Genomic DNA, 14,799 nt, shown 5'->3' with positions numbered 1-14,799 from the left:
AACTTTACCAGATGGAAATCAACAATTTAGATTACCTCTGCTTCCAATTAAATTGATGTTGATTCAATTATTAATTAACAAGGTCAATTTTCTGGTGAAATTAGTTCATACTACAGTGCACACTGTTTTCTCTTTGCATGATTTGCATGTCAAGTGATTTCTTCTTCCATTAGGCTAATAAAACAACTTATTGACCATTTCATTTAACGATGAGAAAATCTGCTGGAATTCTTAAGTAACCTGTATTAAGTTACAAGGTGATGTATAACTATGTAGCAGATGTCTTAATGCAAAGGCGGTTTCCGGAGTTGTACAAACACAATGTTCTGCATGTACACAATATGACACTATTCAAAATCAGACCATCTATTGGAGTGAAAAAAATGAAGATAGATGAGAATGGTATACAGGCGTGATATAAACAGATTGGCCTGAGGGAAGCACAGAGAGGTGGTAAGACACTATGAAGACCTTTTGCTCAGGGGCAGCTCAATCCACCACTGTGGGCCAAGACAGGGGAAGGAGCGAATACAGACAGTCCAACACCTGAAGGCTACTGCACTGAGGGGTTATATTCAGTGTTTGAGGTTATATGATTGAATGTTCTTGTAAAACAGAATTAAAATCTGAGATTGGTGAAGGGAGATTATTATTCAAATAGAATAGAAATGTCACATCATACAAAAAATAAATTATACCATTATTTGTACTTTAGTCCCCAAGCTATTTAGATTAATATGTGTCCTAACAGTTAAAGTATTTTAAGACAGTGATCATTAAGGTTAATTCAGTCACTAATCAATTCAGTAAAGTAATTTAGATGGAACTCGGAGGATCTTGTGGCTTCTAGGCACTACAAACAGGAAAGTGGCGGACATCCAGCTTATGAGATTTAAGGATGCTGTTGGGCTGTACCATCAACCATCATTACCTGCCTTCCAAGGAACATGTTAGAAGTAGAAGCAATCGAAGCCATGTATGTTACATTATCACGGCTTCACCACCGTTAAAAACAGTACATGTAAGTTCATATAATATATCCAAACAAATCAATACGGAGTCTTACTGTTGTTGGTCCAGAGGAGATTGGAACACATAAGTACTTACTATTCCACTCTCTAGGGAAATATTTTATACCAGAATACAAAGGTGCCATAAATTCTCTTAAAAAATAAAAATGCCTCATGTCAGTTATATAAGGGCTTGGCGACCCTTAAAATAAAAAAAAATAAAAAAGCTATTAAAAAAAAAAGGGCAACCACGGGGGCAAACAAGCCAGACGTGGTTCCTGCGGAGAGCCGGCAACCTGAACTGACACCAATTAGGCCTCTCGATACCAGGCTGCCAGATGTATTTCAGAGCACAGTCACGTGACGACAACCAATTACTGGAGTTTGACTTGGCATTGACTGAATTGTGACCTGAAACTTAGATTTATTTTTCATGCAGTCTGATAGAAAGGCACTTGCTTCCAATTTGACCAGATGAAGGGACTGTACAGAAAGCATTTAAATCTCATTTGTCTGTCTTTTAATGCTAATAATCTCACCTCCCAGGCATCATTGCTATCGATCCCGAGGACTTACACAGACAGCCTCCTGGGGGAGCGGTGCAGTGGCCCTATATCTAACTGATTTAAAATGGCTGTCAAGGTAGACTTTTCCTGACCCAGCGTGTTCATGCGGGGCTGGCAGAGAACGCAAGCTCTACACTGTTATTTTATTTGTATTTTAACAAGAATACAAAAACGAAGGAGTGGGGAAAAACAGGAGAAACGAAACCGGAAATACATTTCAAATACAAACACATTTTCTATATCAATTCGAAAGGATAATGTTGTTAAGCAAAAGTTCAATCATAAAGATAGTAGGCTTCATACACTACTGTAGAGAAGATAACATCTCAAAAGGCCATTTTTTTTTTTTTAAGAACTGTAATATCACACTGTCGGGTGAACTCTAAATGGATCCTGGTGTACCTTTAATATTCTTCATTCATATGAAGAATCCCTGTTGCTAGGAGCAGAGCCACGGATTAGGGGCTGCGAGGGCAAAACCAGGTTCTGGGAACATGGTAATCACATTTCTCAGAAGGCACATATTATTTCTTTCTGTAGCCTTATTTCAATTTAAGCTGGAGTTTAAGGAAAAGAAGATTCACCTCCATTGGCCAGGATTTGTCACTGGCTTATACTTTGTAAGTGTACAGCACTTTTAACAATATGCAGAAAATTATAATGGAGAAATAGGAAAACTTTTTACAAGGAGAAGAGGTGTGAAACTAGAGCAGTGACCATTAGCTGCTACCCAATTCCACAACAGCCTGATCCATCCCTAAGTAGATGTTACAAAGTTATTTAATTTGTCCATTCTCGGCATAAAGAGCTAACACCTCCATCTTCAAAAGTGTTAATTCTTTATTCGAGATAATAAACCGGGAGACTTACACTTGGCAAAAGAAAATGAACAATGAAATTGGACTGGTGTCTGCCAAAAAACTGTACAAGGGTATTTTGTTTATTTGGTTCATTTCTTTATATTTTATTTTTGGCTAGGCTCGTGTTGCAGTAGATAACATAGAAAATGTTCCTTATTCAATGGCTGAAATGCTAAACTGTTCACAATTTCAAGCTTCCAACCTCTATTTTCCTGTGTGCCATGTAAACATTGGGCTTACAGCGGATTCTCTTGGCACTTCAAACAGAAAAGGGATTCTGGACATGGTGAGCTAATTTTCAAACATTACTGTAACACTACGTTACTGACAGCTGGATTACTAATCTCCTTTAAGGAACAGAATCTCCCTGGTATACATAATTGTCTAAAATGTATGTTTTACTGCCAGACACCCTTCAAATTAAATTCAGTATTATGCAAGTTTTCCTAGTAATCATATATAAATACATCATGAAATTAATACTTTTACAGCAATATACTTCAGTAATATAATTTGTACAATGACATTTCAAAATAGGGCAAACAAGATTTTATGTTCTTGCATGCTCTAATTTCGACAACAAAATAGTCATTACTGATCACCTTCTAATTCTCTCGGTTTATCACAGCAGAACATCTGTTATTTAGGTTTCAAATATCTTTAGCTTTATTTTTCACAAATCCGATCAGTACGGGATAGTGTTTTGTTATGACAAGCTCCTAGCTGTAGTCATGTTCAATTAACTTTGAGCTGCATTGTCTTCATTGCAACTCCTGAGAATAAATAGGTCTTTCAACATTTATAAAATTTCTGCTCCATAAAGGACAGCAATCATTGAGCAGCAATTGAACATTTATTTTATTTTACTAATATTACAAGAAACCTGAAGAAAAAAAAGTCTTCAACTGGGGTACAGACTATAAAATATGTTTAAATTTTTTTAAATTTAAACATATAGCATACAATCATATTGGTTAATGTTGATCTATCTTATTCTAAAAACGAATGATTCGTGGACATACCGATACATTTGAACAATTTAACATTAAAAAGATGTTAATCTCCCAAATAAGCAACCCAGCCTTTGACATTAACACATACATCACAATTCAATTAATCTTAAAAGACTGTATAAATTACCTGTCAACATAAGTCTCTTATGAAAATATGAACAGCGTGAAATCATTATTCTCTCTCTGTGTATAAAAAGATAGATAAATAATAGTATTCTATCCATATGGTATAATTATAAAATATTTGCTTGTAAAAAAATAATAGGATTATACAGTTTGCTATTGAAATAATCTGAAGTAGGTTAAAACCAAAGCTAATATCTTAAAAGCCAAATCCCCACTTTAATCTGCAATAGAATGACTGCTTTTTCAACAGTAAACAAAAGATAGCCTTTCATAGTGATTAAGGCTCAGATTGTTAAAATGTAAATTACATCTAAGACTGAAATAATGGTACAGGGCATCGAGATCAGTGAAATTTGAGTTTTGAAGATATAAAAGTGAATCTGATAATATTTTTAGTAAAACTCCGTAATCATGCATCAATTAGGAGTATTGAGAAATGTTAAACAACCCAACAGACTACTGCATCCTGTACAGCTGAGTGTCCTGCTATTCTAAGATGAGAGGGGGTTCATAATTTTTGGGACACACTAAGAGTAAAACTAATACTCAACTTCGAAGGGGGTGGGGTTGGGGTTATAAGAATCAAATTAAAGGATACATGACTTTTATTTGTCCCTTACGTTCACCTTATTATGGTCAGTGCTGTAAAAGTGCCTGAGAGGCATAGTTTAGATCATGTTTTACTACAGATTTTGTTATTGTCGGTTTCAGAATTCAGAGAAAATGCAATTGTGTACCTAGAAGTCAGAGAAAACAACAACTGATGAACACTTTATTAAAGCACAGATTTCTTAAGTCTGTAGTAAAATAGAAAGTAGTACAGTTTCAGTTTCTCTTACCTTCAGTGTCACAAATGTTTGTGAAAAAATACATCCAAAATCAGGCCCAACTGATTCAACAGAGAATCGTGGTCTGGGTTGGGTGACAATGACTTGAACAATCAATTCACTAATCAATACTACATTGCTCCTTATTATACCTGTACTTATTCATGCACTTAAACTGTACCTGTACTCAGGTGTTAATCTGTACATCATGAGGTGCCGGAGCACAATATGAAAAGGAGAGAGCGGAGGTATGAATGTGAGTGGAGGTACCGGAGTGAATGTGTGACGACATAACACTTAACATCAATGTAACACTTTCAACGCATTTCCAAGCCACCGCTGTAGATACAATGCTAACAAGGTAACATTTTCGACAATTGTAGTGAACAAATCAGTTTTTTGTTTTTTTTTCCTCTGAAGTGTAATCGAGGAGTCAATGAAATAAAACAGTTACAGTCTTTAAAATTAATTTAAATTGTAAACACGTGTGTTCAATTTTTCATGTCACAAGGAGGTGCCGGATCTGCACTAGAACTCACCAGATACTTAACTTAAAATGCAGTTTTATTCCCTCATTTTTTAAAGCAGTCCTTTTTTGTTAACAAGAGCTATGTCACGCACTGCTGTCAAATACACAGTATGCTATAGAAAGATAAACCCATATGCAAGTTTATAGTTGCACCGTTTTTAAAACTTTATACCAATGGAATAATATAAACCAGAAAAGGCCCATTCAGACCACTTCCCTTGTCCATTTGCTACTAACTTATTGATCCTAGAATCTCATACAGAAAAAAATGGTTTATGTCATACACTGCAGATTGCCTGTCTCAGCCTCACATATCAATGCCTCCCAAGTCTTGCACAGTGACAAATAATATTAACTACCATATTCTTACTTGTTAACCCCTGAAACCCAGTATTATTTAGAGCCACTACTCTGGTAGCTAGGGTGCTTTTCTGAAGTTGCTGCATTGCATTTGCTATGGTACATGTAGTGTTTTTTTTTTTATTATTATTTTTTATTATAAATAATAATTGATGTTCATGTAGTATTAGCGTTATTGCATGTTTTATGTGTTTCCTTGCAAAATGTTTTTCACCTTATAGGGCTCTCTACCTAACATTATTTTGTCATGCATGATTATCATTCCCGTGATCTGTAAACTAGATAAAGCACCTGAAAGCACACATTAGATCTTAATATGGAATGTGTACTGAAGGTTAACACCAATAACAAATTGTATCACTTGTACTGTTCAGCAGTCCCTCTGAAGGCAGGAACACTATATAAATTATTAAAACACTCACAAGCTTGTGAACATTTTACTGTCAGTTTAGTGCCACCTAGAAACCCCTTAATGACTTTGGATGTCAAGGTCCCAACAACAACATAAAACACGGATTGGGGGTGGGGAAGCGGGGGGGGCGGGGGGGACGGGGGGTGTCCATGTTCACTTCCTACACAATTCTGATGTGTAGCTGAGTACACAATGTTATTTGCTACAAAATAAGGTAAAGCAGTTTTATTAAGCACACACTGCACACCAGTCAGTACTAATGAGAGGATTACTTATACATAATACATAAAAAACGAATTGTACATAGGACAGTAGCCCAAATAATATATGTGACACTAAAAATTTACATTAAAACTATAAAATCATGAATTGATCTGTAGTATACAATGTGCTTTTCTATGATAGATGCATGGAATGTGATTTTAACATGTAACATGTATGAATGTATCTGTTGTATATAATGTGCTTTTCCATGATCAATGCATGGATTCAATTTTAACATGCAACATGAATGACACTTGAATATTATATTTTAAATTAAAAAACAAATTAGTTCATATTCATTTCACCAAAAAACAAACAATATAAATATACTGTGGAAACATGGACAAACCCCCTTGACCATAATCGCTGGGCCAGGCACCCGAACATAAAAGAAATGCATAAGAAGACATCCTCGCTAGTGCCTTGGCACTCGGGGGCTTTGTTCTCATCTTCAAAGGGCAAATCCCTCTCATTTGGATCAAATGCACAAATATAGTGAAAAACAAACAAGAAAAAAATTGGATCAAAACACTTTAAATTTCCTACTGCAATTGAACCTAATTATAATAAATAGAGACAAGGTTTTAGTTGCTGATAGCCACTTCAATGCAATCCCCAGTCCCGAAAAATGCATTACACTAATTAAAACAAAAGCAGCAATGGCATGTATTGTCTGGTCTGAAATCTCCTACCTGACAGGAGCTCCTCTGCTCTGCGCTGGTTTAAGCAGCACTGTCACTGTGCTGTCAGTCTGATTCAAAGGGGTCTCCTGATCATAGCCTGGCATAGAGGGAGCTAAGGCAACAAGAAAGAAGCAGCAAAATAGACCAAAAAAGGTATTATTTTCCATACCGATACAGTTTTCAACTGCCATCTTAACTTACCTAAAAGGTTGCAGTACATGAAATGCTATTGTACTTTGGGTACTGTCTGTCGTGGAATTAATCTTTATATAATTAGATAACCTTACATGAAACGAATACATACATTTTCTTCGAGGATACTCTGCCATAAGCTTGCCTATTAAAATGACAATCCTCACACAAAAAGATAATGATATAAAAAGTACATCATGTACTTTCAATCCACATGAGTCCAAAAAATGTCCTGTACTGCTCAGATGGGTATGCTGCCATACGGCAAGAGACGTATAACCTTAAATGTAACCATTCAATCTGAAGTCCACTAAATGGCATGTAGTCCGGTAACAGGAGGGACATTGAAAACATGATTTGAGCTTTGTTTGTTCACCCTAGTCTTCTATAAATGGATACTGTTTAAGTTCAGATTTACAAATCCAGAATGCAGGAATTGCTTTAATTGACTGTGTATTATACAGTATAGTTTTCCCACACAAACTGCAAAATACACAGAAAAACTAAAAACATCTTAGCATACACTTTCTTAGATATCACTCCAGGTCATTATACATACATTGTGAATTATTTAAATAAATGGGGATAGACAGGTAAACCCATTTGGGATGAATTTGAAAGTGTTATGCTATATAGGGTTTCTCTCATTGGAAGCTGAAATCCATGTCCTCACCTGATATCTTGGTGGTAAACTGAGTGATGACCGGGAGTCCAAAGCCCTTGGCGGTACTGGCTCTGATGGTAAATGAATATGTTGACCCAGGGTAGAGACCCACAAACAAGTGGACAGTCTCATTGCCGGGCTTGAACACTTTCCCACTTTGGTTTGACAGGTCAAATTCAGGGTCAAAGGAGCTGACAGCCTTGTAGGAAATCTGTGTGAACAATAACAACAAAAATAAACAACAACAACAAAAATCCTTAAGATGGAATATAATTGTCTTAAACCACTAAACCCTTCTGATTAATGCGCTGTCAGACTTCCTGTTGCTTCCCCAGCTCTCATCAAATTCTGAAATTGGTGAAAGCAAAGCATGGGTTTTGGACCAAATATCACAGAGCTTTTGTTTCCAGCAAATGCTGGGACTGTATATTGGATGGATCACTGACGGAAAGGACAGAGCTAGGCTTAAACTAATACTTTGAAGTTGGCTGACATTATAATTACTGTCATTTTCCATTTCAGGATCATACTAGAATTGGTGAAGAATTGTAATGAAGCAATATACAAGGCTGTGTTATATTCCCCTAGCAACCAAGAAAACAAACCAAAAACTGCTTTTCACTTCTAATCAACAGCATTTCTACTTTTAATTGTTTGTGGAACAAGCTGATTAATTGCTATAATAAAAATGACGCATAGCACGTAAAACCTTAAATTAAATAAATTGGTATTTTCAAAACAGGAAGTCTGTATTATGAATTAATTCTAATTCCAATAAAACAACAATAGTTTGGAGGGAAGCAGCTTAATATCAATATAGTGTCAACTGCTAAGGCCGTCACTATTAGTCGTCATCTGGAAGCTGCATCTGAGATTTATAATACTATATCATTTCCCAAAATATCCCCGATATATTTTTATTAGTGTAGTGACAGAAAGTCAAAGTGATCAATGTTGTAAAATAATGAAAACAGAAGTTGAAACTGAAGACTTGTTAATCTCTTGAATTTCTGTCTAGCCTTTTAGGGGCCTTCATGTTTAGCGTTAAAGAGTGTGGGCAGCACAGGGTTAATGCAAACTTGGCTTCCAACACAGAAAGCATAATGGAGAAGTGCCTCAGAGAAGGGTGGCTTGACAGTAGGTGGGCCAACAAGGAATAAAGAACATTGCCAGGCCCCTGAGGGTAATAGTAATGGTGTAGGAGTATCTCCTGTAATGAATACAGAGCATCTGAAATGCCAATAAAAATCTATGCAGTGATGGGGAAACTAGACCTAAAAGGAGAAGGAAGGCTGCTACCAAGACAGAAGCAGATTGCTCTACCACTGCATTGCCCACTGTGTGGTAGAGGTGCTATCAGAGCACACTACTGTTAAAGTTCAGCTTTCTGCATTCAGTAGGCCATTTTAAGTACTTCATTTGAATATTGTGGTATTCTAAAGGATTTGCTCAGGTGGGGATACTGATCTATTGATGATAAATCCTTGAATTGTGCTTAGTTGCCGACTTCTGAAGGAACTACACAACCTCTAGGATTAGACAATGCACAATGTCTATAAAAATGGAAGTTTACTATGTAGGTTGAAATTAAATATAGAGCTTGAAAAGAACGATGTTATTTGTAGCATTTTTAGAAGTATTACTTGTATTCAGATACACATAGCTAATAGGAATTCTTAACAATTCAATAATTTCATCAGGAAAGGTGATACATAGAGTCAGTCTCACAGTGTCCTCTATGGATTGGAATATAAAAGTAACTTATTCCAGCAAGCTGACTTCATGAAGCAGAAACCCTTTAATTTGTCTATTCTTTACATGACAGTTCCTCAGAATGCTGGTAAAATTAATGGAGGACTAGGTGACAGAAAGAAAATCTCAAATGTGAATATCTGACAGCTTAATTGGCGGAAAACTTTCTTTTAAATTTCATTTTATTCTGGTACAATGATTCTTTTAGCATTGCATTGTGTAGACTTCATCAATTAACTTAAAGATCAAATCAACAGAGCATTTAACTGACTAAGAAAGACAGAATTATTTCATTGTAGAGCTCTGGACACTCCAGTCAGAAGACCCATGGTTAATATTTCTAATTGAATAAATCCTGTAAATTATTCTGCTGAATCCCTGTCCCAATGCCTTTTATAAAAAAAAAAAGTAAACCCCATAAATCTCTCAGGGCTGTAAGGGGTAGAACGTGGTGAGGAACCAAATATGTTTGTCTACTGTTTGTAGCACCTAATTAGAACTAGTGCAACGTAGAGATTTTTAGAAATATCTATGTTTGAACCATTTGTTGCTCAAAATTACATTTAATTAGCTTAAAGTCATTGTCAAATAGTAACCATATCAAAGGATTCAGTTCCTCTTTAAGTGAATCTTTAAATCTTTTCTGTTTCATTCACCTTAATGCACGCCTTAACTTAACTTCCCAAGACTATAAACTGGGATGCAAAGTGTTTGTGGTTTTCCTTTTGTGTGATGTCTATACGGTATTCACTTACTGAGATGAAAATCACCAAAATCTAGACTGTAACAATGCATATATGCTACAAATACATACATAATCCTTTTGACGTATTTATTACAGCCACAGAAAAAAACAGCCTAAAGGTTCTGGGCAGTCACATGTCAAATTAATTTCTCACAGATTGATGGTATTTATAGAATGGAACCTTTAACTCATCTCATTGTTTCACAAAGACCCCCCAAAAAGCCTGAAAGCATACAATGGCAAATAACCAAAAGATAATAAATGATAAAATGAACAAACAATGTATATAGTCTAATGTATTTTTAAACAACAAATCAATGCCCTGATTACCTCATAAAGTGTGATGATGCCATAGGTCTGCGCGGGTTCCCTCCACTGCAGATAGATCTTCTCCTCGAATGTGCTCCCCTGAATGGACTCCAGAGGTACTGCACCCGGCACTGAAGGGAAACAATGCCATAAAACAAAGTCAATTAAAAGTGGTATTTTTCACAATAAGGGCAAGATGACTACCACAAGGTTATGGAAATGGCCACATAAAATGTCAAATGACTTTCATTTCAAATTCAAGATTTAGCACAAGTGAATACTCTATAGTGAACCTTCTTTCTTACCCCCACGTGGATGGGTGTTTTTTCTTATGAGATCGAAGAAAGGGTACTGTATCTTCAATGTGTAGGTTTGTCAAAGAGAATACATAAAAAATAATGTGACAACCTGTGTTCCTTTAGTCTCCTGAGGGATTTTAAACACCTTTTACATCCCCATGTGTACTAGGCTTTTCAGCAGCACTGGCAAGGCTCCAGTATTTATAGCAAAATACACACAAACACACACACATACACACAGAAGATCCATGTTTTCATACTACAGGAAAATAACAAATACCCACAGAAATATCAAGAATAACATTTATTGTTGGCAGTTACAGCCTTAAATCTGTTGATTATCTTCCTTAAAATAAAACTAAAGTAACTACAGAAGACTTGTGTGCATTATTCTACAGCATTAGAGTTAAACAGTAAAATTTCAAATACTGTCACTGCAATATTTCTGGTACAAAAATGACAACAACTTTAAAGTGGACTGTTGGTAGAAAAATCATAAATATTTTATTTCAGATCTCACCATCTTCGTCAGTCAGTACTTCCAACTCCTGGCTCTCCTTCCTTCCCTCAGGGTTTCTGAGCACCAGTTTGACACTGACGTTGGTGTAAGGAGACAGATCTCGGATGGTGTGCTGGGGAGAGGGGCTCGTGGGGTCAGAGCACACTTCTTCTCTGGCCTCCTCTTTGGTTCCAACTCGGTAGCGGTACTGAACAGTGAGGTTGTAGCTGTGGCATCGGGTGACATTGTACCCAAACGGCTCCCAGCGCACAGTGATTTGTTTGGATTTGATATCCACCACCTCCAGTTTCCTTGGGCCATGCATGGGATCTTATGAGAATAAAGAAAACAGAGCAGTTAACAGTCGGCTCACTAAATCGAATTTAACTGCATTAAAGTCAGAGACTTACAAAGGCAAGGGAGATTCTTGTCACAACATATCCTTTCAAAACAATCCATGTTTTAAATTTTTACTGGACCTGTAACACTTTTTTCTTTGGAGTTTGCAAATATAAATCTGAATGATTTATGAATGCACATCTAAACAATGCTTTGGGGTACAGTAACTGCACAACAATATAGCATTGAAGCTAATGTAGTGATGATTATTAGTAGTAGTAGTAGTAGTAGTTGTATTTATTTATTGGCAGGCACCCTTATCCAGGGTGACTTTACAGGAAACAAGAGCAATACAAAAGTGAAATAACAGTACAATTGCAAATCAAGCATAATACAATTACAATTTTAAGACTACAGAGTGCAAAGGTTAATATAAAATACAAGTCATACATCCTAGTTCTAATTGCTAACAAGTGCAAACAAGATGCATAGGTAAGAGCTAAATGGAAGGGGGCATAGGGGAAATCACAAATAGACAACAGGAGTACTTGCATTGTCAGAGCAAGCAGTATATTGTGACAGTACACCTGGACTCTGTTTGTACACTGTATACCATACATTACTCTGATCACGGACATTAACAGTTAAATACTTTGCACCTATTCATTACATTCAGTCCTGTGCGCCAAAATTTGGTGGTATGTACTTGACAGATCTTTGAATCACTTTGTGGGTAAACTCTTAGAGGAAAATACAACACTTGTCAAAATACATGATGGAATTCGGATTGGTTTTGTTCTTTATTTCTGTATGATTGTTTCGGCAACAACAAACTATAAGACTCAATCCTTTTTATTAAGCCTTTTTTTGGTATTTTTATGACATCCCAGTGAAACCAACCACATCAACTTTAATAGGAGTGGTACAGATCGCCTTCCTCATCTGACGGAGATGGATGAGATGGGTCACACTGGCTCATGATAACGAGGGCAAAATCATTTCCCTCAGGAGCGGGCTGTGTGTCATATCCACAGCTAAGTCCGATAGCTTCTTCTCAATCCCCCGATGCTGCCTGCAGCATATTTCATCCTCTCCTCACAGCCAGCTTTCACTGACTTTCAAGCACTGAAGCCTGACAGTTGCTGTGCTGATCCAAGGGACCTGCAAGCCCACATTGCAGCCCCTGGCACTTTAACATCACGTTTAATCAGGGATCCTTGTTGCTTCTACATTCGACTCTGCTAATTCTCAGGGGGAAAGGAGCCAGAAAACAGAGTAATAGGATCAATTTCCATTCCAGGTTCAATTCACAGTCCATTTCTCTGGAACTTTACACTTTACCACCCATTACAAAAGCAGGCCTTTTTTCAGAAACTCAATTTCAAGGACCCTGGGAGACATTTAAGTGCAATTTTAGGGTATCCACATTGATATTTAAAATTCCAAGACCAGACAGGAAACTTCAGCTTTTCAGGCTTTCAATTTGTTTCCTCTATGTGCCGGGCATAACTCCTTGAGAAAAACAACAACAAAACAAAACCGGACAGTAGCAAGGTGCTGTGATTAAAATGCTGTGCTAAAACAAAAATGTGATTTAAAATGCTTTCAAAGCTAAGTGCATCTCTACATTACAACATACAAGCACAATGAAGATCGAAGATTGAAATAATTTAAAGGAATAGCTTTACCATGGTTAAAACCTCTTTCCATTTGAATTAGTACCTTAGTTATTGCTTGTTAATAAAACTGACTAAAGATGCACCATCCTCAGAAAAGGTTAAAAAAAATGAATATGAATCTCCTATTTCTTTTAAGATGTCACCCAGTTTCCCCTGTCACCATCACTACAAATTAAAAAGACAAGTCTCTATGGTAGAGACTAGTTCAGCCCGGTGACTTTCTAATCCCACACCTCCATGTAAAATTGTACCAACCACGCTGACTTTATTAAAGCAGGCAACTTATCACTGGGGAATGGTTGATTAAAAAAAAATGATGGCAGGGTATCAACTGTCAGAAAACACAGTTAAGCCATATGCATCTGCTCTCCATTGCAATATACTGCAATCAGAACAGATGATCAAGCCAGGAGTTATACCACTTTCAGTCATTACATTACATTATTTGTCATTTAGCTGACGCTCTTATCCAGGGCGACTTACATTTGTACCCATTTATACAGCTGGGCATTTTACTGGAGCATTCTAAGTGAAGTACCTTGCTCAAGGGTACAACAGCACTACCCCACCCCGGATTTGAACCTTCCAGTTATGCGTCCAGAGCCCTAACCACTACTCCACAGTGCTGCCTTACACAGTCAGGAGAGATGCATTAAACAGTATAGGTCAAGTGGAGAAATATGAAAATCTTTATAAAGACTGTCAGTGAAAATGTTAGTGCCATTATGAAAATCTTACTGAATCTTACGAAAAAGGAAAACCAATATTTGGTCCCAAAAAGTGAAATATTAATTTGAATATGTAAAATGTAAAAGAAGGTGTATTCTATTGGCATTATAATCAAATTAATTACTACCTCTGGCACTGCTATGTCCATGTCCCTATAGGACAAAAGGCTGAAGACAACTTTCAGAACAAACAGAAAAGACAGATGACAAGACACGAAAATCTAGGACAACTGTGCCCTTAGATTTGACACAGCCACACCCCTGAGGGCCCAATCCACACTGCAGAAAACATACAAACTACAAGAAAAAAACAACAACAGACTACTGTACTTGAGGTCTGTACTTTTTCCAAAGTTTAGGGGAGTGAAGTCATCATAAGCAAGGCCCCAGCTGATAGCCTGGGCAGTTGGCGCCCTGTTCTTGTAAACAGTGTTCAGTGGAGAATACTACCCAAAGGGGGAGGGACATTGTCATTTCCATGGGAACTCGGTGAATGCAACCGTCTATAAACTACAGACTATAAACTGTCTATATGTCAAGCTGCCTATAGGCCGCCTCTGTTCATTGGGACTTGTCACTCTGGACTCATGAGCAAATAGCTTTTTTCTTACATACAGCTCTGGAAAAAATTAAGACATTGATTTTTGAACTTGGAGTGGTCTCTTATTTTTTCCAGAGCTGTATATATACTTTTATTGGGTAACAAAGCTGCAATAAACAGAACAAGAAAGAACATTAAATCAGTTACAATTATTCTGAAACAATGTTTGTTTTCCCCATTATCATGTCCTAATTAGACTATAGATTAGACAATTAACACATTTTGTCCTGGCAAAACAAACAAATAATAAAAAAAATATATATAAATATAGCCAACTGAGAATTCATATGCAAATATGTTTCCTCTAACAATTTTGAATTAATCTGCAAATCTCATTAAATA

The 14,799-nt window shown here is 36.6% G+C and overlaps 1 protein-coding gene across 7 annotated transcripts in view; it reads right to left on the bottom strand.

The window, feature by feature from the left end:
- Window positions 1-14,799, bottom strand: part of LOC136764593 (receptor-type tyrosine-protein phosphatase mu) — a 224,168-nt gene that overhangs the window by 83,708 nt on the left and 125,661 nt on the right. For all 7 annotated transcript variants that reach the window (XM_066718779.1, XM_066718788.1, XM_066718797.1 and 4 more), the window contains exons 8-11: window positions 11,132-11,440; window positions 10,334-10,443; window positions 7,516-7,717; window positions 6,660-6,762 (exon numbers count right to left, since the gene is read on the bottom strand). In XM_066718779.1, the coding sequence (XP_066574876.1) occupies window positions 6,660-6,762; window positions 7,516-7,717; window positions 10,334-10,443; window positions 11,132-11,440 (724 nt within the window). The remainder of the gene's footprint in view (window positions 1-6,659; window positions 6,763-7,515; window positions 7,718-10,333; window positions 10,444-11,131; window positions 11,441-14,799) is intronic.

Source organism: Amia ocellicauda, chromosome 2, assembly GCF_036373705.1.
Source record: "Amia ocellicauda isolate fAmiCal2 chromosome 2, fAmiCal2.hap1, whole genome shotgun sequence".
Taxonomy (NCBI): Eukaryota; Metazoa; Chordata; class Actinopteri; order Amiiformes; family Amiidae; genus Amia; species Amia ocellicauda.
This window is presented reverse-complemented; position numbering and strand designations above follow the sequence as displayed.